We start from the raw sequence: 27,437 nt of genomic DNA, 5'->3' as shown, positions 1-27,437 counted from the left end.
GCAAAATTGGGCATTTTTAAAGTCTTTACTCCGTTCCCGTTACACGATAACGAGCAAAGAGGGGCAGTTGTAATGCCCTATTTTGGCCCGGGTCTAAAAGGCCCAAACTACAACGGGTCTATAGGGCCCAAACCTCAAAATAGGACAGAGGCCCAACGTTTCCAGCACAGAGGAAACCCTAGAGACCCTTCCACGTTCGCGCCGCAGCCAAGCCTCCGGATCTCCGCGTCTTCGCCTGCAAGAAATAAACATAAAAGGAAACAAAAATCAAAGATCACAGATCAAGAAGATACTGAATATGATTTGTTTCCCTATTTTTATTATCATCATGGCTATAAAAAGGCCATTAACACACTGTAATCAAGGATTCGGATTCAAAAATCAATAAGAGAAAAGAACCATTATTTTCAGTAAAGAAAAGAGTTCAAATAAAGGGAGTTCAGCAAACATCGATCTAAAGGTTGATATTCACCATTTTTGTCTACTGTTATTTATTTATTTATTTTATCTACTTACAAATAAAACAAATAAAAAGAAAAAAACAACATTTTTTTGAACGACGTCGTGACGATCGGAAGCCGAAGGGTTCCTCGGGCTCCCGAGGTATTTTCTGCCATTTGTCGAGGAGTTTGAACCCAGATTTAGGGTTTAAGAGGTCGCGAGGACCAGATTAGGGATTTTCCCTCTTTTTCGGCCACCGCAGACAGCGGTGCCGGCGCCGGCGATTGGCGGCTGATGATCGGCCGGTGCCTGGACGGTGCTTGAACGATGAGCAAAAGGAGAGAGTTTTTTTGAAGGAATGTGGTTTTTTTTAAAGAGAATGAAAAATGAATTTTTTTTTGAAAGGTTTTTGGCTTAAATAGCCAAATAAAACGACTCCATTTTGGGCAAGGGTCGACCCGAATCCTACCCGACCCAGCCCAAGATCCACGTGTTTTTATGCGGAGGGGTAAATTACGCTTTTAGCCCCTCCGCCTTTTAGTGTCTTTACAATTAAGTTTTTTATTTTAAATTTGCCCTTTTAATTTATTTTTAATTACTATTTGGTCCAATTCGAACGGCGCCGTTTTAAAGGAGAAGGGAAATTTCCCTTCCAGGCCCTCTGAATTATTAGCGTGTTCAATAGGGTCCTTCGATCTTCAAATATTTGCAAATTCGCCCCAGATTTTTATTTACAGTTCAAATTAGTCCTTTTTCATTTTTCTTTATTTTTTTATTAATTAGTTTTTTATTCTTTTTCATATTTAATTATTTTTTTAAAAATATATGTATTTTTTTACATACGCATATTTATTTTTGTAGTATAATATAATTATTTTTATTTTATTTTATTCATATGTAATTTTTTTATAATCTATATATGTATATATTTATTACTTATATATGTGCACACGCATATAATTTTTTTTAAAAAACAAATATTTTTTATTTATATATATACGTATTTATTTATTTATTATTTAGTTTTTTTAAATGCTCAAATATATATATTTTAAACACCTATTTTATAATATATATATATGTTTATATATTTTCTTTATTTTCATAAATATATTATGTATTGTATATATATATAAATTCTATAACCCAAAAATTTATTTGTAAATTATATGTATATTCTTAATCTTCATAATTTCCATGTGTATATTATATATCTTCCGATCTTTATTTATTTTGCTTGCTTTCTCCATTCGTTATTAAATTGTATTTACATTTATTCATGTAATATTTTGCATGTCATGGATTATTTTATTTCGTTTATTTATTTGCTTATATTGTTTCTATGCCATTGATGTATTTGTTATTGTGACATTTATGCATACGTTCAATCACGTCATCTTTTTACTCGAATTTTCAAAATAGAGATAATACTCGTATTTAGGATTTTCAAGAAAGTTGTGCCCTAACGTATTGGATTCCAATTTTCTTCGTTAGATCCAACAATCGAGAATTACTCTTTGATCAAACAAAATAAAACTTGTCATCGGGAATTCAATATGTTGTGTCCTAACGTATTGGATGTGATACGTTGATTTCTCGAGAGGAAGATTTTTTTAAAAAAATAATAAAGGAAATATTCAAAGTTTAGGATTTTGAGGAATTGTGCCTTAACGTATTGGGCCGCGATTCCTTAAATCTTAAACAAATGAATATTCTTACACGAGTATTTTGGACTAATTCATTTTTGAGGAATTAGAATGTCGTGCCCTAACGCATTGGGTGTGGCATTTCCTTTCTCCGAAATGATAAAAGTCTTAATAATTAGCGTTTTTTTAAGTTTTATTAAGAATCATATTTTTAAATTTTCGACATTAAGACACTAATTAATTAACTAGGTATCAATTTTGGGCGTACGAGGGTGCTAATCCTTCCTCGTACGTAATTGACTCCCGAACCCGTTTTTCTAAAACTCGTAGACCAAAGTCATTTTTAGGTGGTCCAATCACACCTTAATAAAAGATTGGTGGCGACTCCAATTTTCATCGACAACTAATTTTTGTTTTTTTCCAAAAATAAAAATGATTTCGACATCTCGTATACTTCTTATACTTATAAATATAAACTTTGAAGAAATATTTATTATTTATTTCATAAAAATTTCAAACATATAAACTAAGGAGTGAATAAATCTAAAGCTGAAAGTAAAATATGCATTTAATTCACAGAAACCGAAATAGAAAAATTAAATATTAAAAAATGAAAATTTTCTTTTGAAATAAAAATAGGAAAACCCAAAACCTAGATTTACAGATCATGAAAAATAATTAAATGAAATATTTGAGTAAATTAAAAAATAGATATGATAGCAGCTTAATATATTTATCCTTCCCCAAAAATACCTTTAGAAATGAAGACAAGATCTCAGTTATGGTGAACCATCAATTTTTTACATGATGTCGTGGTAGTATATGATTGGTTGGATATTGTAACCTTTTTGTTTTTAAACATTTAAAGGATTAAACCGAGAATATGTGACAATTTTAGGGATTAAAAAGGACAGAAAAAACTTTTAAGGACCAAAGTGGAAAAATGATATACTTGAAGGACTAAATTATGCATTAAACCTTTATTTTAATTATTGGACTAGTTTGACTGTGAATCTAATTCCAAAAACAATGATTTCCACACTGTTCCCATTAAGTAAAAAGGTCGCAAGTGGTGAACAATATGTTTTCAGAAATGCAGCATTTGAGCAAAACTAGAGCCAAAATGAATGGGGTTTAAGTGGTGATGGGGGAATTAGTTTCAAGCTCGTCCAATGAAAACTTAACAACCCTCTTCAACACAAAAGAGAAATGTTTTGGAATTTCTTCCACCAAGCGGGGGTGCTCATAATTTCTCACTGATGTGGAAAAAACGTTGGCTTTCATTGCCTTTGTCACCTGTATACAGGGGTTTGCACCTGTTTGCCTTTCACATCACATGGATTCTTGGTTCAAGTCTGGGGATTTCTTTTTCTCCTTTAAAATTCGAAAATATATCTAAGAATAATTGAATGAAAATAACCTGTCTTTTCCATAACGAAAAAGGGCGCAGGGTGTACGTTTTAAATTCCCTTTTTTTGGTGGGCTGGAATGTGTTTAATCCAATCATCCAAGCCCAGCCTCACAAAAACTTATTATGTATATTAATTTGTGGTAGGTGATTAATATAAAAATTAAATATGGAAATGATAAACACCATGATGTTTTATAGATTTATCAAAATATATAGACATAAATAGTTTTAAAATAATAAATTTGCTACTTTGTAATGGGTTACACCAACTCAATCAAACACATTATAATAATATATAAGATAATGTCACGCCCACAATGCGGATGAAAAAATCATATAACAAATATATTTATAGAAAATTAATGTTAAAACAAATAAGACTTTCGTTGGAATGATATGATTAAGATATTAAAGTAATGACTTTTGGGGTTCAAATCACATCAAGCGTGGTTTTCTAAATTTTACATAATTTAAAATGAAAAAATCCACCTAATAATGTTTCTTCGTAATTATTTAACTAAATAGGGACCTAGTTGATAAGTGACTCAATCTGCCCTTTAACTATAGTATATTACACATAGATAGATATAATATACTAGATGTATGGCACACCCACAATGTGGGTAAAAAAATGTAATAAATATATTTTTTAAAATCATATAAAATCAATTAATGCTTTGGTTATAAAAATTCAAATCTCATTATGATCAAATTTTAATTAATTTATTATATTGGAAAAGACAAAACACAATCATAAAAATATAGCTTAATTTATATAAGAGGGATATTTTAATAATTTCATAACTTAGTACCCGGTTAACTCTTAATATCAGCTCGATAAAACACTTGAAATAATAGATACACTAGATTATGGCATACCACACCGTTTAAATACAGCTTTGGTTGAAATGATAAAGTTGAGATGTTAAATATCATAATGATTTTGAGTTTGAATCCCATTATATTTTCTGGAACTTACTTGAAAATATAAAGTTACCCTACAAAAAACTATACATTGCTTTACAAAAATAACAAGCTTTTGGTAACTTTACGACTGAGTTGGGACCTAATTGATGGGCGACACCAACTCAGTTAACCCCTTAATATATGGTACAAGTAAACAAATATTTTATTCAATAAAGATTATTGGTGGGGTAGTAAATAAGTTGTATATAAATTTTATTAAACGTGTGTTCGATCCTTGAAAATGATGTTTTTAGTTCTTTTATTTAAAGATTACATAAAAGTATGAAAAGATAAAAATATCATCTAAAAAATATCATTTATGATTTAAAAAAAGGATATCAGTCTCTTCCAACTAAGTTGGTACCTGGTTAACCCGTGATACCAATTTAGCCAACAACTTTATAATAAGTGTATATATACTAGATTTATGGCACACCCATGATGTAGGTGGAAAAAATTATGTAACAAATATATTTATTAAAAATTTATATAAAAATCACTTGATGCCTTGGTTATCCTGATAACACGTTAATTGTTCATGCATAGTGTTTTGGATTCAAATATCGTTATGATCAAAATTTTATTGGTCACTTAATTAAAAAAGTTACAATTTGGTCATTGAACTATTCGAAAGTTTTCATTTAAGTTAGTAAACTATTCAAAAGTTTTTATCTAAGTAACTAGGCTATTAAGTTTTAAAAACAAAAAAAAGAGTTCCACCAGCGAGCTCGAAGCGATGACTAGAAAAATATACTGTTAGAGTTGTGACCCAAATTCTTATTAAAATATAATACGATACATGCTGCACAAGAAGAATCCGTATAGAAGTTTACTTCCTTTATTTGATGTTGATTTGAATAATGTGTTTCAACCTTACTGCATTACTTCTATTAGATGTTGATTAGAATAATGTTTTCTATACTTCTTGTAATCATTCGAATTCGACATAGTGAATTTTCTTCTCCTCTGCTCGTGGTTTTTTTCGAAAGGGTTTCCACGTAAAATCTGTATGTTCTATTTTTCTCTCTTTTCTTGCCGTTATCGACATTCTATTTTTACACATACTTTTGATCCAATTCGATTTGACGGTCAATGTAACTTTTTTAATTAAGTGAGCAAAACGAAAACTTACCCTCAATTTAATAACTAATAGTGTAGTTTACTCTAACTTAATTTGTATATGAAAGGATGTTTTAATAATTTCATATAACTGAGTTAGTGTTCAATTGACCCATGACACTAACTTAATGAAATACGTAAAAGAAAAATATTTAATTGTTGAATAAATGTTACTAAACTCGAAAAGTGAGACCGAAATATAAGAGTGAACAATATGGAATCAGTAGAGGGAGAAAAGAAATACAAAGGTGTGTTTTTTTCTTTTTCAAAAATAAATATAAATTATTAACATAATTTTAACAATATATTATTGATTTTTCATATGATTTTTTTATCAAAAAAGAGAAATACTAGATGGAACAAAATTACTTAACTATAAAATTGTAGGGTAATTTTATTTTCATTAATTTTGGAAAATTCTTTAAAAATTTAAAATTTCATATTGAATGTCATATCTTTTAATTTGTATTTAATGAGATATAAATTTTTTATTAATTTCTCTTCTGAATCAATATTATTAGATTTAATGACATCAAACTTGGGGGTTTTTTTTTCTTTTGGTACAATTAAAATTGTTGGGAAGAGAGAATGAAGTATATAGAGTTGGAAAATTGATATTGCTTCCTTTATATTTTATCGTTGAATGTATAGAAATATACTTAATATATAAATGGCGAGATGTTTTGATTCGATCTAAGATATAAGTCTAATTTGATTCACGAGTTGAGTAATTGAACTTAGTTGGAAAGAGGAGAGAAAAAATACATTGCTGCTTTATATATAAATAAAAAGAGTTTTTTAGGAAGTTGTTCCAAATTAGAGTTTGAAAATAGTTGGCTAAAATAGGCAAAGATGTTTTAAAAAAGCGCATGTGATATTAAATAAGAAAGTATACTCCCACTAGAACATATCCTGGGGGTAGGTCTAAAGGCGAAGAAGATAACAGGAATTTTGATTTTGATTTAGGGATGGACAACACACTTTCCAATTTCCAAGTTATTGCACTACTTCCCCTTTTGTCTCCTGGAATAATATGCTGAGAAAAAAAGACTACCTTTTTCGCCCCAAAATGGCTATCATAATTGTACAATCTTTCCCACTTTTGACCCAATGCAAATTAGTCCTTTTTCTTTGACGTCTCTCACCTCACCCCCAATAAATATTGTATGAGTTTAGTATTTATTAATGTATATCTGCCTTCACTGTTTTGAGTTCAACGTTTTTCCTCCTCTTCACTGTTTTACTGTGTGTTTTTGGCAATCTTTCATTTCATGATTTTGTACAATTTTTTCAATGTTTGTAGTAAAACTACTGTTTTCTTCACCTATTTATTTATATGTAATCTACAAGAGAAAATAGACAAACATTAAGCGGACACCATTTTTGGTGTTACAAAATCATGAGCATCAAGTCAAAAACCGCATCAAATGGAGAGTAAAAGACGAAACGTTACAACGGTTAACCCCAAACCATTAGCAAGCTTATATTGTCTTCCCTGTAGACGTGTTGTATAATCACCCACATTCCTTCTTCATGTATGGACGAGCTTCTGACTCAAGTTATGCTCCTCAACCTTAGCACTACTGTTCAACATATTAACAACTTCAATATTATCCAATTCAAGAGTAACTCTTCTCTTTCCACTCCAAAGTTGTGCTTTCAATGCCGAATAGAAACCAATGAATCTAGAAAATCCGACAATCCATTTCTCATTCCAATCATGTATAGCTCCTCTACAAGCGGCCATACCTATAGTTGGTTTAACATGTACCATAAAGAGAAGGGCTCCTTCAGCTTATCAATTACATACTTCTTGAACAAACACAATCTACAAGCTTGTTTTGACAAGTTAGTTGAACAAATATGGATACACGTGGATATATACACACTATTATTTAAGCTAATGATGTCGAACCATAAATCAATATGAACCGGTTGAACATGTTAAAAATGATTGAACCGATGGTTGAATTATATTTTTTTAATGATTTTTTAGTTGAATCAATCGGATTAACGTACCGTTTTTCTAACTGATTCAACCGCTAATTTAGTTATTTAAACATTAATTGAATTTAAAGAGGTAACAGTTAGAAGATAAGGGTGACGATTGTTTTAAAAAACAAAACTTTTTAATCCAAATACAAAATAAAATTAAATAATTACAAGATATAAATAAATAAATAATGGAGGAAGCTTTGAATATATATATACAGAAAGAAAGTATAAAGTAACCCAAAGAGGTTATTGTCTTTTTATTTTAATTTTCTCAATTTATGAATATAGCTTAGCTCTTCTTGGTAAGTACATGATAAAGATTATGATAATGTAGTATGAGATTTCGATGCCCTATTAATATAATTTTCTCTTTAATTAATAAAAATTAAGTCGGTTTTGCTTTTTTGCCCTTTGAGTTGTATAAATTGTTTAAAGCATATATACTCTAATAATTATTTGTTTCCGCAATGCTCTCTTTGTTGACCGCTTAATATTAAATTTTTTCTTTTAAGTAAGAACTGAAAAGAAATATGGAACGTTAAAAGATACGAGTGACAATATATATTCTTTTTCTAGAATTTGGACAAATTATACCTAAGTCATCGAGCTATTAGAATTTTTATATTTTGATCATTTAATTTTAAGACTATTAAAATCGTTTCTTCTTTGCTCTTCAACACTAATCGTCAAATCGACTTGGATCTAAGATATATTCTTTTACTTATTGGTGAGTACTAATTCACTATACCAATCGTCAAATCGTTACTTGGACTTTTCTTAAAAGAAACTTAACAACCTAGTGATGACTTAAATAAACCATTTTGTAACTTTTTGAAGTTGAATGACTAAAATATAAATTTACTAATAGTTAAATGATCTTGTGTGTAGTTTACCCAAAAAAATTAAATAAAAAAAAAAGGAGGAAATAATGCAAAAGACAGAACCCAAGATAAAGAAAGAAAGAAAGAAAAATGTTCCATTGAGGCTTTTGACTATTATCCTGCTATGGTCAACTCATGTGATCCAATCTAGTTGAGCCATTAACCTATAATCTTTTTACGGATATTTTGACTTAAATTCCAAAGTCAGAGAACATGTAAGATAATTTCAGCATTTGTTGTCTAGCTTTAATTAGACAAAAGATGAAAGGTAGCACTAAAAGGAAAAAAGAAAATTATCTCTCCAAACTCATTAATTAAATGGTAATTATGTTTGTAATTGCATCGATGTTCATAAATTCAATTTTTACCAATCGTTAGCTAACAAGATAAATTATTCTTAAAAGGAGTTTAAATGGCAGCACAAAGATGGGGTAATCAAGTGCCGGAATTTGGACCTTTTTCACAGTCCAATTTGGAACGTGGATTCATGTCAGTCGTGATTTGTGCTTCAATTACAAGTCAAATCCTATAAAATTTGGGTTTTATTTATTTCACATGATGTGGTATCTCTTGAAAACGACTAGGGTTTTTATCTTTCATCTTGCATTGTTCCAGCTCTCTTTCTTTCTTTAAACAAAAAAAAAAAAAAAAAAAAGAGGCACCATTTAAGGTTGTGGTGTCATTACATATAAGCTTTTTGTTTGACTATCTAATTGGAATGTTGTTTTTTTTTTTGGTTGAGTGCTTTGACTACTGGTGATGAAGATGCCCGAGAAATCATTTGTTGTTCCCAACATTCAGGGTGATGTTGCCCAACAGGTGTCCATATTTAACTTGTTTAACTATTCATCTCTAGTTTCTTCTTTTAGTTTTATGCCATTCTAATTTAATTTACTTCAAACTTTTCATTTTAATATTAGGTTTTAAGTGTTTGTAGTGAATGGAAATAGTTTTAATTCCCTAAAACTATTTACTACTTCACTTTATTATACAATATTTTGGTTTTAATGAATTTATTTATAAAATAATAAAGTGAATTCAAAATACTAATTATTATTAAATAAAATTAATATCGCACACCATTCAATCAATACAAAACATAATGAAAGAAGAATTAAATAAAGTCCACGATAAATATGCACATCATAGTTACAAATAGTGGGGCTCCAGCCTAGATACTCTAACTTAAGATCTCTGCCATAATTAAACTTCATTTATAATGAAATAATAAAAACACTTTCACCGCCCTGTGCCTCATGTGGTTCCCACTTCATTATTTTACTCGAAAACTGTAATTTAATAATATTTCATTCTAATCTCTAATAGGAAATTCCCGAATTGGCCCCTACATTAGGCCATTTCTCTTCTTCTCAAGTACTTCATGGAGGGTAAAAGAAAGGAAAGAAGGTGTAGTAGGGTCTAGCTAGGTCAACTCAACCATAACATTGAACACTCAAAAGAGGGCAGACAAGGGCGAAAACTGCAGTCTACTTTAATTAATTTAATATAATCTACCTTCGTGTTGCTACACGTGCCGGAATGTGATAACACGAGAAAAACAACAAAAGCAAAGGAATGCGTCTAAACTCACTATTAGATAAATGTGTAACTCCGAACCACACGTGCAAAATATTATGGGGAATTCATTATATTAATGGGATTTTATCGAACGTTTAACTACTCTTTTTTTTTTTTTAATATTAAGGTATTTCATTTTTGTTTTTAAAAATTTAAGAAGGTATAAAGTTGGAGGTTAAATTTATTAATTCACACAAAATTGATAAAACCTGTAAAATTGAAAAATTAAAATTATAACTATACCAATAAAAAAAATCAGGCAGACCAATTTGTATATAAAAACGCACACATTGGTATTTCAAAGTCTTTAAATATAGACCTAAATTAGCTAAATTGGGGTTGAAAAGGAAATTGGTGGCTGGATGATAAAATAATTGAAAAGGAATCCAAGTCCAAAGGGCCAAAATTGCGATCCCTTCTAAAGCTAATCATGGATACGTGGGAGTGTGTTGTGCGTATATATAAACTCCAGTCCCCCACAAACACCCTGAAAACGAATAAATGAACCCCATAGTGTTTTAAAGTGAATCAAAGCAGCTCCTATTTTACTTTCAGAAACAAAAAACCCATTATGGAAGTGGAGATTGAAAGACACAGCCAAGTTTCAAGCACCTCTCCCTCACACAGGTACTTACCAAACATTTATTCTCTCTTTACATATGTTCAGGATTGAAATTATAAGATGATTGTTGAGTTAGGTTGGGGGATTAGAGTAGGAGTGGCGGAAGGCTTTGTTTCCCACCGCTCTCTCATATCCCTGTTCACATTTGAGTTATTCCTTTGGGTTTAATACTATTGGGTGTGTTCGGGAAATCAAAATTAAACAAGTTTAAAATACCCATAATACTTTCTTTAGCTCTTCAATTTTACAATAATTATCATTTTCTCCTCCATTTAATTTTTTTGCTTCTTCTCTTGAACTTGTATTTTTTGTTAAGTCACCCAAAATGGATGGAAAAAGTTAACTTTTGTTTACTTTGCTAATGTGACACACATATGGATTACCACGTAGATAAAATATCAACATTTAATTAATTTTTTAAAATTTAAAATATTTTTTATAATTTTAATAAATTTAATGATTTTTAAAATTTTAATTTTTTGAATTTTTAAATTTTAAAATTAATTAAAGGCTTACATGTCATTCACGTGACAATTCAAGTGTATTCAATGTCAACAAAGTTAAAAACCGTTAATTTTTCTATTCATTTAGTGAAGATTTGACAAAAAACGAAAATTTAAGTGCTAAAAATTTTAAAAATTAAATGAATGGTTAAAATGACTTTTCTTTATAAAGTTTAAGGACCAAATAAATAATTATACCTTTAAAATGTCAATCAAAATTTTAACTTCCAAAATTCTAATTTAATTTAGTTCAATTGATTTTAATATTATAATAATAATGTAACACACCTAACCCATTTCCGTCGTTGGAATAAGGTTATAAAGTATTACTGGAGTTTACAGAACAAATACAGGTAATTCATGTCATTTACTATTCATATCCGAAATCAAACATATTCAATCATATTGTCCCTTAAATGGACCTTCGAGGCCCAATTCATGAGTTAGAAACAAGTCGGGACTAAATCGAGAACTTAGAGAATTTTTCGCGAATTTTTTAAAATTTTTCCTAGATGCAGGGGACACGCCTGTGTGGCCAGGCCGTGTGGCTCACACGGCTAAGTGACACACCCGTGTTCTAGGCTGTGTAGGCATTCTATATGAGACACACGGCCGTGTCCCAGCCCATGTCCTTACCCGTGTAACTCTCTGACTTGTGTCATACGGCCAGCCATACACCCGTGTGGTAGGCCGTGTGGTAAATTTAATTTTCGAAAATTAGGTGCAGATGACATATGGCCAAACCACACGCCCGTGCACATGGCCGTGTGTGTCACACACGGCTGAGACACACGCCCGCGTGGACAAAAATATGTCTTTTTTAAGGCCATAGTTCTCACTCATTTTGCCTTCCACCTACAACATCACTTAAGCATATTCACCAACTGATTTCAAACATTTAAACCAAGCCAAATACAAGTATTATGCATAACATATCATTACATATATTCATGTATTTGAACTTACCTAATTGTATATTTATATAAATTTACCAAAATTCAATCCAACCATACTAAATACACATATATTAAACATGATATAACCTCATACATATACATCAAACATGCCATTACTAGCCATTCTAATGGCTAGATACAACCAACCATTTACATACCATCATTAGCCAACTTAGTTTATACATGTCATTAAAGGGTCTCGAAACCACTATTTCCGTCACCAGTGAAAACCGGGCTGTTATAGTCCCCCTTTAATCAAAGGGTGACCCAAGTTTCCCCTTCTCCTTCTCATGAGAAGGGGAAGAGAGGTATCACCTTGAGCATTGCCTAAGGTGGAACTAACCTCAATCAAAGACCTTACCGAGAGTAAGGCATGAGAATTACCAAAAGAAGACACATTTTCTGCAAATAAGAAATAATGAATAATACACATAGTAAAAATCATTAGGTCCTACGAGTAAAGGTTGACATATTATGAACTCGCGTCGGCTACATCCTTAGGATCCACAAGCTCCTCGTCAAGGTCTTCCATAAAATTTTCAACTATAGGAGCCTTGAATTTTCAATGCTCGCACATATATTGGTGAACAAAATTAACAAAATTGTTCTCCTTTCCAAGCATTGGCTTCTCCAAGAGATCCTCACCACCCTATGACAACACCTTATGTGACATAAGAAGAACAACAACATTAGGAATGTTAAGAACCTCCGTCATTTCATTTGAGGTCGCACCATTAAAACTACACTTATTGAAATAAAAACTCCAAAAGTTACTCACTAAATGAAACTTCCTTAAAACTTAGGCAAAGAATCCATCAATGGAGGAGCTAAAAGCCTTGTAGGCACAAGAATGGTCTATCGTAGAGGAAAAGGAAAATCTCCTAGCTTTTTCTTTATCAAATTGTATTTTTAGGGACAAAAGGCCACATTTTTTAGAAATTGATACACCTTGGAGATGTCATTGTCCCTAACTAAAATTCATCCATGTTAGGAGAACCTTCAAATGTAAGGGTACATACATTTTTAAATCTATTTGAAGAAGGCATCTCTTAATGTTTCCTACAATCCAAGAAGCATATGCCAATAGACCCAAAATGTCCTTAATGATTGCCTAGAATGCAACATGGTACATTTGGAGAATTTCCATAAACCACATATGAAGGTGTAGATCGAAAATTGCTTCATATAAATGCAATGAGAGATAATAGCCTCTCCGTTGGTAGTAACTTGTTAATCTAATGAAGCTTTGACAATACCGAGAAGTCACTTCTATAGTGAGGAGATTTCAAACATCGCAATAGTAGTATGACTACTATATTATCTACGATGGTAGTATATAATTGCTTATCAATCTATATTAGCATGACATCTATTAAGAGCCTTATGTATGACCATCTTGAAAGAAAAAATGACAAGAGTAGCAAGACATAAAAAAGAATTGACTTTCTAGCAAAAGACATTGAAAGAATAAATCAGAGTAGTAACATAAGAAGAAGAACAAGTGCAAAAATATGTCGAACCTAAAGTCCTAAGGATGCCCTATTATAGGTATCTTGGTTGGAAAATGAAGTGATACGACAAAGAAAATATGCATTCTAAAAAAACTCTAGTCAAGGGTATATGTGCGTACAGAAGCAATTAATGTAGGGACACAATCGTTAGAGTAGTAATAATGACACTTCAAAACTCCTTATGAGTTTGCTAATATCCCCAAATAAACCTCACCAACGAATTGAATCCAGTATAACCTGCCACTCTTCTAAGGTAGCAATTGTTATATCTTCATTGAGCTAGCCAACATGATCCTCAAAATATACGTGGGGAAGAGTTCTTGACAATACATGTCAATTTGTCGTAGCTCCAGCCTAATGGGCGCCTTGTCCAATTCCTTCAAGTGAACTCCAATAGTACTGTCAACTAACATTCACCACTCTATCACCCCAGATATGGAGTAGGGATTCAGTGGCTGTGATCCATGCCTAGCTATCCTCCCTCTATAAACAAGGACGAATCTAGGGGGCAAGCCTCAAAATGGATAAATTGTGATTTAACCCCCTTAAAAATTAATAAATTATAAATTTATATATAGAGAAATTACAGTTTACCCCTTTAAATGAAAAAAATCTAGCTAGTCTTTTAAAAAATAATGAAATAATAAAATTAAAATATGATAAAATTATATTTTGACCTCTAAAAAAATTATAATTCAATTCTCATTTTTCTAAAAAGTTTTTTGAATTCACACCTGTCTATAAATAACACTTGTCAGCACCAAGCTAAGAAAAAAAGACGCAAACATCTCACATATTTGTACTTTGCTTAAAACTCAGCCTCAATTTCCTCAAAGCACCATTTATAGCGGGTTTTTTTTTATGATGTGAACCACCACCATTCTAGTAGTTTTTCGCACCTTCCACAATGTGAACCACTATTATTGTATTATTTTACACCCTGTGTAACGTTTGTGTTACAACAAAAGTAATTGGATGTGCTTGAAGTGTTGAATTCCTTTAATGGGATTTTTTGCTTTGTCCAATTTCGTTCTTTAATTCAATTACTTCATCACCAAGAATTTGGATGAATCCACTTTTCTTTTTCCTGAATATCTTTCATGTTTCACTTCTTATGGTCGACGCTTACCATTAGCTTTGCCTACTTCAGGATTTGGGTAAAACCAAATCAATTACTTTTGAAAGCCCAATAACAGTGGCAGTTTATTTCAATTCTTCAAAGATTCTACTCTTTTCTTTATCTCCTACGACTCCCACTCAATGTTCTGCTTGAGCCTTTTTCTTTCTTTCCTCTTTAAAGAAATTAGGTTTTTATTTTTCATTAATATTATTTTATTTAAGCTTAATTATAGAAATATTTAAAAAATTTAATATTATCTTTAGCATTCAAGATCCCATTTCAACTTAATTAAAAATTATTAAAATATCTTTTTTAAGAAACGATAAGTTTTAATAGTTTATATAAAAGCTTTGAAAGAAACTACTTTAAAATATATGGTAATGTTTCAACTTAAAACCTTAAGCTATTAATAAAAAAAAGGTTTCAAAAAATATTACATATATAATTGTATTTTCTTTCACTAATATAATCTTAATTATTTTACTCTAAACATTCTGTTAAAATTAAGAAAGCACTTACTCAATCAAGAATTGTCGACGTAAAGATTAATGTCAGTAACACAAGTGGGAGAGCTACTAAGAGGCCCAAGGGGGTCATGGCCCCTAACATGGTAAAATTTTAATTTAGGCCATTTATAATTTATAATATTTTAAATTAATAATAGTAAAGTTGCATTTTGGGCCTCAAAAAATGATAAAAGTTTGATTTAACCCTTTAAAGATCATAAAGATATATATTATTAAAATGATGAAATTATATTTTTATTATCGTAAAAATATATAATCTAATTCTGACCTCCTAAAAAAATTTTTCTAACCCCACCACTGGATAACACAAAGTCCACGAACCAATCACATTCCAATATATGTAATAAAGCTCCACAATCTTGCCACCAATTACTTGTAGCATGGTCTAGTGATATTCCATCGCATCATAGTAAGATATTCGATGACCTTGCCACCAACCTGCACAATGAAGATAGGCAATTGTTTAATGGAGCTTACGCAATGTTCATCACTTACATATATATGTATGGACGAAATTAGGAATATTTTGAATGGCAAAAATAAAATTATAAAATTTTAGGTTGGAAGTTAATTTGTTTTTGGTTAAAAGGACTTACATTGAATTATTATTGGATCAAAAAATAGAATTTTTTTTTATTAATGAAATGGTTAAAAAGGATTAAAAGGAATAAAGAATTATGAAGAGGGGTTAAAATTGAAGTTATCCTCTTTTATGAATAGGGGGCTAAGGCTTTCCCCACCAACAAAAAGAGGCCAACCCTCTCCTCAAGCATCCGTACCCATCTCTTAAATCCCAAAAACTCACCGCTTCATGTGAACTGCTCTTTTTGCTATATTAATTTATTTAACAATTTTCTCTTTTATTTCTCTAATATTAAAATTTATCAAATTTTTTATATACTAATATTTTACTTCATTTATATCTTTAAAAACTTAAATATTTATAATATTTTAAAATTCTGATGGTATCTTAATTTCACATCATGTCATGTCCACATTTAAAATCTTAATTCGAAAAGTTAAACATAGTTAGCAACATAAATAAGCTTAAATTATTCATTAAATAACTTTTAAACAAAGTTATATTCACCCTATAAAAAATAAATATGAAATGGCAATCCATATTACATTTTTAAGAAGAGTATTTAGATTTAAACACAGGCGGCACCAAAGAGATTGGCAGAGGCCCGACCCCTTAAAATGTAAAATTCTGATTTAGTAGAAAGTTAAATTACACTTTTGCCTCCTAAAAAATAATAAAATTTTGATTTAGTCCTTTAAAATGTATAAAGATATAAATTATTAAAATTGTGAAATTACATTTTAGCTCTCATAAAAATATATAACTTAATCCGCCCCAAAAAGATATTTTTTGGCTTCACCCCTGAGTTAGAATTTTGAAAACGATTTTGTTGGAAAAACCAACCACGAAACTTAAATAGATTAATGTGCATGGGAAATAGTTTGCTTAAGTTTAAGTAGGAGTTTAAAATTTATTAAATATCATCCCAATTAAAATTGAATAAATTTATATTATATATAAAGATTCTGATCGAGTTGGTATCACTCATAATCGAGTCGCAATTCAATAGTTAAATTATCAAAAGATCATTATTTTAATAAAGTAATAAATATGAATTTAAAAATATTTTTATCTTTTATAAAAAATCTAAAAGTAGGCTTAAAGGCAAGAGATTAAATATACAGATTTGTCAATTTTAGTCGTTTAACCAAAGTAATGCTTAATTTTTGGAAAATAGATGACATAATTAGTTTTAACGGAGTAAATTAATATGTAAAAACACTTAAATGTAAAAGAAAAGAAGCAAAAGTTGCAGGGGCAGATGGAAGGGTGGAAAACAGTTAAAGTGAGTTGGGATGCAGCATATAATTGGAGGATTAATAAAATGAATATGCTATTGATCAAGGTTGTCGATCGGATCAGACATTGAGAATCATGTCGGCCACCGTTTAAAGGCAGTAGGTATCAGTGATTGGAATATAATTTGAACCCAAACACACAGAACAATTCCCCTCAACCCCTAGAAATATTTACTTTCTACTTACATAATTGCAATAATTTAGAATATTCCTCACATTTATTTCCTTTAATTTAGACACTAATTAAGGTCCCGCTGTAATGAAATCTAATTTACCAAATCTCAGTAGCTATCATCTTATTTTGATCCTATCATTTTAATGCATCTCTTTAAAATATTTGATAACTTAAAATTAATCTTAATTATGCATATTTTATTAATATGGGTAGAATAGATTCTTTTAATCTTGCTTTACATTATGTTTAGGATAAAGGTGTGGTTAGGCCACAACAACATTAACAAAGCTTTTCAATATCACCAGATTCTTTTACTCCTAATACAAATCTTAACGTTCAAGTACAATGCCTATTATGTTACGTAAATTTCTTTTTTCTTTTTAAACTCTACAACATACAGAATCACTGATGTTATTGCCTTTGCACTCGCCATTTACGTTAACATCGACACGCTTCATACCATTTGATATGGCTACCCATGAAGCCTCTGTTCTCTTTTTTCTTTTATACCATCTATGGGTAATTTAGTTTTGATCGAACAATGTTTGGAGAAATTTACTTAAATATGCAGAAAAAACAAGTCTATTATGTCCTAACTAATTTATATAATTACCATTTCAATAAATTTATCACAATGAAAATGCCTAATACAATATATATTTATCATTATTGTGTCTCGTCATATCTGTGTTTAATTTTTCTGAAAAATTTCGTATTGCTATATGCCTGTGTGACCATGCTTGTGTAACTGGAGTTGTTGTTTTCTACCCATTCCTTCTCTATTGTCCTTTTCCATGAAAAATTGATGTTCGCCACTCCTGTTTTCAGGGTTTTAAGCTCCCCCCATCCCCAAATTAACTTTAACAGTACATATAAATGAAACTCCGTGTTTCAGGCTTTCCATCGAGTGTTTAGTATGTATGATGTCTTTGAGGTTCAGCCATTTATACTCACATTCCAACTGTAATGACAGATTCTATCAAATTTAACGGTAAACAGTGATCACAGATTTGTCTTCTCGGGTGGATTAAAAGTAAGTTTCCCTACTCTCTTGAAAATTTAAATTTACGTTTTTATTTTATTAAATTTAGATTCATTACAATGTTACGTGAGTTTTTTATTTATTGATTTATTTTAGAATATTATACCAATAAATTTAACAACAGAGATTAATAATGTTAACAATTAGATTTGAATTATTCCTAAAATTAAAGTCTATGCATTTTTCTTTAAATATACTAAATAAATATTATTGCGAGAAATAATAAAATCGCTTAATTAAATTTGAAACTAAGTATTGCAGTATATAGGTAGGTGTAGGTAGATATAAATATTAGAGAGGAAAAAGTAGTTGTTTTTGGCCCTTAAGACCCGGTTCCGTACATTTGCTTTGGCTGTTGACTTGCCCTTGCTTGTTTGTGGTTGGGCAGTTGTAATCCCAATTGAAGGCCTAAAATGAAAAAAGAGGGAATTATTGATGAAATAGAGTGGTAGCAACTGTGAATTTCATTTGTTTCGGATTACATTTCGTATCCTATAAAGTGATGCATACTTTGTAGTGGTAATATTAGAAATTTCAGTATCCTACTTTGTTGGGGGCAAAATGAACAGCTTTTTGTTGAATTTCAATGGTGAACTTTATCGTAGTTACCAAATCATAATTCACACTACACCGTTATTTCTTCGAGGTAAAAACACACAACGATAGCCTCCTTTGTTTTCAATGGGGAGACACACTCCCTTCTTTTGCTCTTTATTTTTTATTTACATTTACACTTCAAAATAGAGAAGCTCCTCTCCAAGCTTAGCTTCGCTTCAGAGTGCAGCAGCTGTCCTTTTGCTTCACAAATATACACTCTCCATCACCACTATAACTGCCTTTCTAATTCCAGCAAATCCAATCTTTCAATTTTAAAACAAAATACGTCCTAGTTATTATTTGTTATTTAATATTCTTTACCCACAAAAACAAAACCCCCAAAAATTCATATTCTATTTTCTTCTTTCTGATACCAACCCTGTTAACTTTTCTTATCCCACTGATCATTATATTCTGAAGCTTCTATTTTGCTCACACCTTCAAATTTTTTTTCCTCGGTTAGGCCTTGAAAGTTGAAAGGCACTCTCCCTCTCTCAGTTTGTGATGGATGAAATGTATGGTTTCAACGCGACGGGGGAGTACGCTGATAAGGCTTTGATGTCACCGGAAAACCTGATCCTTCCTTCAGATTACCATGCTTGGCTTTGCTCATCTGGCCGGGTTCCTATGTTTGGACCGGACGAGTTAATCTCTGCTGCCTCTGCCATATCCGAAGCTGCTTCCATCGCCCCTGAAATTCGACGAGAAGAGGACATGTCATGCGTCATCAAAGCCAAAATCGCTTCCCACCCTTCTTATCCTCGTTTGCTTCAAGCTTATATTGATTGCCAGAAGGTCAAAATATATAACACCAATTAAAGCCCTCTTTCTCTTTTCTATTTATGGTGCAAACAGACCATTGAAAAGATGTGTTTTTACTCTAGTTTAAAGATTTTTTTCCCCCACTTTTTCTCTCTAACTTCATTAAATATGATGTTATATAACTGTGTGGATGATATGTGCAGGACTAGTAACACTTCAATATATGGTTTTTTTTTTTTTTTAAAGAAAGCTTTGGCTACAGTTGCTTTTGTTAGTTAGTTGTGTTTCAAATTTCCGCCTTAAATGAGGGTTTACTTTGGTATTCTCCAAGGTTGACGCAAAAGGTTCTAGCTCCAGCTAGAACTGGTTTGGGAACTTGAAGCTTTTTTATTTACTATACTGCGTATCTTTGGTTTGCCGAGATCAAACCCTTTTTCTTACTCTTTCTTAAACCAACTTTCTTGCCCCATCAATTCCCATGATTTTATGGGAAATATCTGATGGAATTCATGAAATATACATCAAGTGTTTGTTGGAATTTTCTTGGCAAATAAGTTCACTTTTTGGTGTTTTGTACTAAGGTTTTAGTCTTCTTTTTTTTCCTACTCTAGGTTGGGGCACCACCGGAGATAGCGAGTTTATTAGATGAAATTCTGAGAGAGAACGATGTTAACAGGCGGGATATCGTGCCAACTTGCTTGGGAGCCGATCCCGAGCTCGACGAGTTCATGGTCTTGTCTTTCTCTTTGCTTTTTAAGTTTGCTTTGCCGTTCTATTTTCATTACATATGTGATTTGATGGCTATCTTTACTTTGTGTGTGTGTGTGTTTCTTCAGGAAACTTACTGTGATATGTTAGTGAAATTCAAATCTGATCTTTCAAGGCCTTTCGATGAAGCGACCACCTTTCTAAACAAGATTGAAATGCAGCTTCGGAATCTCTGCACCGGTGCCTCCATTAGAGGTCCTTCTGGTCAGTCACTTCTGTCTCTCTCTCTCTCTCTCTTCCGAAGTCTGAGTATTACAATATCCCAGACCCGGTAATGCTCTTTCTTTTGAAATGAATTTTTGTTCTTTGTTTAATTTTGCTGGATTCTTGGGTTTTGTGCTCTTCCAAAATCTGTGTCTGCCTTTCCTTACCCGTAATATCTGCTCCACTTACCGAAGAAATTTTTACCCCAAACAGCTAAATGAGCTAATAAAAACCCATCTACAAGTTTCCAGTGAATCATCCCTGCTACTAGCAGGCAAAACTTGGAGTATTGTAGGTTTCCGGTGCATATGATAATATGGGTCATTGGAACCCCACAAGAGAGCGACAACCATTCCTTTCCTAGTCATAAATCATAGATCTCATCTATCCTTTTCTGCAAAAGAACCCACTAATGGAGGCCACCAACAGTACTCAAAGAATAATCCAAAGTTTCGAGTATGTCAATAATAATACTAACCACTAACAAACAACTGAAAACCCTAGAGATGAAATGGACCCGTGTCCTTGTTTAACCCACCACTATTGCTTTCTTAACTATCTCTTTGTGTGTTTCTAATCTGGTAAAAGAAAAAAAAAAATCTTTTCCAACATAGTTGTGGTGGCAATGACTTTATTATTTCTTCTTTTTTGTGTTATGTATTGTCCAAAACGAATGATAATACGGATGAACCCTCATTTAACCATTCGATTAGTGTTAACCCAGGACCTGCATTTGCCTGCTGATCTTCTTTGTTTGTCATTTCTTTTCTTGTTTCTTCGTTTTTCTGTGTTACATAAAAAATGCAAGCCTGAAATATAATAGACGCCTTTTGTGTTTTGAGATTCTGAAATGACGTTTCAGGGTTCAGCGATGCCATGCGTAATAGTTGCTTTGCTTGATGGTCCGAACATAATGATGTCTCATCAACTGTTCTTTTTATTATTATTTTTGCAATGCCTTAGAAGATGCAAAAAACCTACGAATAGAGTACAAAAGCCCAAGGCCAAATTGTTTGAGTTGATTGAACGTTTGGACTAAATGGTTGTTTTTTTTTCCTCTCCAGTTATGGAACTATATTGTCCTCATTAACCTTGTTGTTTTGGTCCTCAAAGTAATTTGCTATGGTCTGATATGGTATATGAGGTTTCGGTCCTATGAGCTAATTTAATTATATTTTCTTTCTGAAAATGCATGTCTGGTTTGGCAGAAACTCAAGTCCCCAAGATTCACTGCCAATCAGCAAACCCTCTTGAAATTTGATGAAAGCAGTCTAGTTAACCAAAATGTGGTTCTACACTTATTTCCCCAAGTTAATTGGTCAAAAAAAACATATCTGCCTAAGTACTGGAACTGGTAGTGAGAATCACTTAGTTTATGTATTATGTTGTGTTTTAAAATCGTAAACCGTACCGTGGTCCTGGTGCATGCAGTACTTCATCTGTTTTCAACACATGAGTTCCAATCTTTTTTATTTTAAATTTTATAAGGTTACATGCAAGTCAATCAAACTGATCATGCGAGGAATATAAAACTATTAGATTCTTATTATATATTTCTTTATGCTAGGGGATGTTAACTATTGGAATTTCCAAGTCACTTGTTAATTTGTTTAATATGAAATTAGTTGTGGAAGTGAGGGGCATTGTTGCATGGATTGATTAGAGTGTTAATCTAAGTATTTCATGTTTTTGACAAATTTTTACATATTACTTGTAGGATTCAAATGTTATACCTGTGTATCGATGTGTTGGATTAGTGAAACATATGCATGCCCCAGTTATGTATTAGTCATGATTTTTGTTAGGATCGATCATATGATTGTTGAGTTTTGGTAAGTAAATTAACTTGTTATTTTTGGTTAAAATGACATTAATATCCTAATTTAATAAAGATAAAGAAGAGATCATATACTGATTAAAAGCAGGAAAGAGTGAGATAAATTTCATACAGTGCAATAAGCATCTTCATGTGTATGTTATTGCTGTGCTCATTGTCTAATATTTCTTAAGAGTGTTTTCTTTTAGTGAATGTTTTTTTCCGATTTGGGTGTATTGGTTTTTGATATAGTGTCTTAGTAATCTAACAGTATATGCTTCAGCTTATCACATACTTTGATTAGCACCAGTGGTCTGAACACAAGTGGATGTGTAATAGCATTAAAGAAAGCTTATTATTCATATTCCGTTTATTATATCACATGCTTTCAATCCACTGCTTTAAAGTAAGATGGTTTGCCTTATTTTAGTGGAATGATGATGGTCTTGTAATGATGTCCAGTCTGGTTTTTTGAATGAGTATCAAGTTCCAATAGAGCATAAGTTGTTATGCATATGGATAGTGGAAAATGTAGAATTTTGGGAATTGTCTACCAGCAGACTGGCTGATATGTTGCTGAAGTAAAATAATATATATATTAACATCTATATCTTCTCGAATGTTGTTTCGGATAGCTGAGTTTGAAAAATGTAAAGTATTAAGTTAATATAGTTCATTTTTCTTTATTTTTGCAATTGTCATTGTCAACCATTGATTTGCTTAAGAGATATCAGAGATCATGTGAACATAGATCATGGTGGCTTTCCTAAAAGGACATGTATTAAGGTTTAATGACTTGCAACCATCTTTTGTTTCTTCGATATCTATTATTTTAGTGTAAATTATGGTTGCTTTTTTGTCATTATGGCTGGAAATCGGATAGGCTTGAACAAAATCTCGGTTGTAGATGCTGCTTTTGCTTTAATAAATTCTTTCTTTATTGAGTTGGGGGTTAGAAATCTTAAGAATCTATCACAAAAAAAGCTGTTTATGTTTCTATTTGCACGGGGGGACGGGGCAAGTCTTGTGCTATCGGCGTGTGTATAGCAGCCTTAAATATTATATATATATATGCTTTGAGAGAGTGATAGCATTGTGTACTATTTTATAGTATATTTGCATAAAGAATGGAAGTTGAAAAGGTGGTTGTAAATCAGTGCAATATCTCTGGTTGTGGATAGTTGGCAACTATAATTGTTTTTGCTTCAAGTACAATTTACCTTTTTGATGATGTTATCATCATTCTATTTAATCACTTTCATCTGATTTTATTTTTTCTTAAGGCTTTGGTGGGTTGTGCTTGCTGCTTTATGCTCAAACTAAGATTTGGGAGAGAAAAGAATGTATATATACACACACACATATATATATATAAAACTAAGACACATGTAACCTTGTAGTGTCATCTTCGGTAGGGATTGATTTGGGCACTTTATTTGTATAATCACATGTTTGTATCGTATTAAAATGTATACCTACCATGGCTGCTTTTATGCTGTAGGTTTGCTATCTTTGTTCAAATCATTTTGCCCTTGTCTAGAGAATTATCTTCCACCGAGGAGCAGTGATTGGTTTGGTCTAAATTAACAGAATAATCTTCCAAATGGACACGCACTCTCTCGCATATGTGCATTCTTGCAATAATCTATAATATGGTAGATTTACCTTTTGTGTTTCCTCTTTCTTGTGGAATATTTTCTTGATTTACCACTTGTGAAGTGCTGGTGATACTAATTTTACATATCATTTAAGGATTCTGCTGTATAACTTCGACATGATGAGAGCAGTACATATATACATACATTTGTATGTATACATGCTATTTTAGAGCAGCTGCCAATGTTAGGTATGATAACCTAGGGTTAGAGAGAGAAAAAACCAACCTAGAAAATAGAAAATCTATTGTTCAGATTTGATCACATTTTCATATTTGATTTGGATTGGAATTAGTTATTAAATCTTCCGATTCGGTTCTTGGATCATGAAAGTACCAAGTACTGGTTTCAAAGGAACTGCTTAATGTCCATTTATATATATATTTACTTTCTGTGAATATACTTGTGAGTTTTTTTTTTTATTATAATCCCTTCAGACTTGGTTTTGAAAATACTGTTCCTAGTATCAAGCGTGCATGTAAAAATTTTATCAACACATTTTCCAAATTGTTCTTAATCCGTCAAATAAGATTGAGGTTATTATGCCTTTAGGTTCTCTTGAATTCTCAATTTTAGTAGTTTTTCTATAGTATTGGTGACAATTGAGTTATTATATCCCTCTCATGGTACTGAAGTTTTCATGACTTGATCTTTTTGTTCTTATTTGCCTTGATTAAATCAAGTGGCTCTTGAGTCGATTCATCAAAGAAAATGATGAAGCAGACGCCGTATGAAAGCTAGTTCCATGGTGATAGAGATGTATTTAATTTTTCTAGGAATAGTAAATTGATATTAAGAAGCACATGGATGATAGTTTCAAAAAATATTATTGTCTGTGCTTGAAGTGTTGAATGGCCAATGAATGGCCATTAGATCCTCAAAAGAGAGCTTGGTAGGGGGGAATCCGCAAGTACATAATTGTGTTAGCATTGACCCTCCCAAAGCAAGCATTTAGACATTTAGTTCAACTGCAACTAATATAGGGGTCCAATCCAAAGCGTATTTACTTGAAAAAAGAAAAAACATATTTGTTATGGGGCAAAAAGGTCCCGGATTCGATTGGACTCCCGTAGATTTCGCTGTCAACCCCATCAGCTTTTTCATGGAAAGGAAAAGAAAATTCAGATGGTTCATTCAACTCTTGAATGAATGCACTCATCTTCAGGCAGGCGCTAGTTTGGTGCTTGTCATATCCATTGGACATTGTTGTTCCCTTGGTGGGTCTCTCTCTCTGCATTCATTAACCTGCACCACACGTGTCTGCATGATATCTCAGTAACTGGGTCCACCCCTTGCGGCCCTTTTTTTACCTCTACACATTATTCAGGCTAGGCTTTTTCTTGCCCTTTACCGACACCGCTTCCATGTTTCTGCTTCCTCAACTTGTAGTCTTTTTCTTTCTATTTACCCAATAATTTATTTCCATCATTTCCATTTTTATTGAATGAAAATATGTCAAAGGGAGTAAAAAAAATGTGTCCTTTTATCATTTAGATAAAAGGAAAAAAAAAAAAAGACTCATCTACAATGGTGGTTGACATGGGTTTATGAGGTATCCCTCCAGGTCCATACCACTACCAGAGTTCCAAGTCAGAGTAATGGGTTGTTCTGTGAGATATCAGCTGGGTATTATGTTTCACCAAATAATAATTGATAATAATAATTGGAGACCGTTACTTTCGGGGGGTTTTTAGCCTCTTGGGAAAAAAAAGCAGAGTTTTCTCCTCTCTCCTTGACTTTTCTGGCAAATGCATTATGTGATATGATGCCGTACTGTCATGTCCACTCGGACTCGGAGTGTGACTGACAATGGACATAACCAGACAGTGATCTTTTTTTTTCTTTTCTTTGCCCAAATCGTCACGTCTTTGCCTTTAGGGTCTCCATGTTGCTGCTCACTGTCCATCGTCTGAAAGTTTTGCAGTGCACAGTCAGCTCTCCATGCTCTTTCACTCCATAATCCTCTCATATTTTTATTGCATATTTGTAAAAAAAGCTTTATTATTGTTTATTAATTTTATTTTATGTCTTTTTATATTGGAACCTAGGGATAAAGATGTGTGAACGGTTAAGTAGGCCGTGTAAAATTAAGGCTGCTTACTTGGCTCACATTCAATTTCAACCAATCTTTAAATCTATATCTAAATTTTTCAATGTTTGTACGTTGGATGGTGCTGAAATGCATTTTATAGTATTAATAAAAATAAATAAATTTGTTAATGAGATTGTGGGAATGTAAGCCAAATGAAGTTGTGTGATATTTTGGTGGGCAGATGAAGGGGGAGTATCATCAGATGAAGATATTAGTGGTGGGGAAGTAGAAGGACAAGAAGGGCAGGGGAAAAGTGAAGATAGAGGTCTAAAGGACAGGCTGCTTCGAAGATTTGGGAGTCATATTAGCAGCTTGAAGTTGGAATTCTCTAAGAAGAAGAAGAAAGGGAAACTACCAAGAGAAGCACGACAAACATTGCTCGAGTGGTGGAATGTTCACTACAAATGGCCATACCCTACGGTAATTTCTTCCCACTTTTTTTTTCCCTTAATCATTTCTGTCACTAGCTTAGGGTTTTGACTTTTGAGTTGGTTTCATATGTATTGGTGGGTGAAATGGAACAGGAGGCAGATAAGCTAGCATTGGCGGAATCAACGGGGCTAGACCAGAAACAAATCAATAACTGGTTTATAAATCAAAGAAAGCGGCACTGGAAACCATCGGAGAGCATGCAATTCGCGGTTATGGATAATCTGTCGGGACAATTCTTTTCAGAGGACTGAGGTGGGGGGCAACTACCGACTGGCTTGCTTTCTCATAAATGTATATCCCACATCATTAATTAATTATATGGTCTTGTTTTGCATATGACTTCTATGCCCATGATGTATATTCTGAATGCAAAATGTATTATGGGACTTAAACTCAGATTTGAATCTCTCCCTCCTGTCGACTTGGAATATTTGGGTTATGTTCATGCTTTTTCTTTTCATTAATCAGTGTAAGTTTGACATTTACTCAAGCACTGTTTGAAGCGTAGGAGATAAATTACTCTAGAAAACATACCAAAAAACTAAAAATTTGAATCAAGATTTTATTGGATATCTCTTCGTTTATGATTTGTATTTGTCTTCACCGGAATTCTAGAATAATTATTTGTTAGAATCATGGTCTCAGGTGTGGCTTGGGTTCTAATTGTGTTAGTCGTGTTTGTTATTTCGAGCTTTATCTTGCTCTTCTAATTCAGTAAAATAATTATTTGTTAGGTT

At 32.0% G+C, this 27,437-nt stretch overlaps 1 protein-coding gene across 2 annotated transcripts; it reads left to right on the top strand.

Moving 5' to 3' along the window:
• The first annotated feature begins 19,001 nt into the window (after positions 1-19,001).
• On the top strand, positions 19,002-27,190 carry LOC105794637 (homeobox protein knotted-1-like 6). Of its 2 annotated transcripts, XM_052628494.1 has the most exons (6): positions 19,002-19,020; positions 19,435-19,766; positions 20,345-20,464; positions 20,570-20,705; positions 26,450-26,688; positions 26,793-27,190. In XM_052628494.1, exons 2-6 carry the CDS (start codon positions 19,476-19,478, stop codon positions 26,949-26,951), a joined length of 945 nt encoding a protein of 314 aa, XP_052484454.1. In that variant the 5' UTR covers positions 19,002-19,020; positions 19,435-19,475; the 3' UTR covers positions 26,952-27,190. The 2 variants fall into 2 exon arrangements, with proteins under 2 accessions (XP_052484454.1, XP_012479359.1); XM_012623905.2 differs by lacking the exon at positions 19,002-19,020 and having other exon boundaries at positions 19,082-19,766.
• Positions 27,191-27,437: the final 247 nt, after the last annotated feature.

This window comes from Gossypium raimondii, chromosome 3, assembly GCF_025698545.1.
Source record: "Gossypium raimondii isolate GPD5lz chromosome 3, ASM2569854v1, whole genome shotgun sequence".
Taxonomy (NCBI): Eukaryota; Viridiplantae; Streptophyta; class Magnoliopsida; order Malvales; family Malvaceae; genus Gossypium; species Gossypium raimondii.
This window is presented reverse-complemented; position numbering and strand designations above follow the sequence as displayed.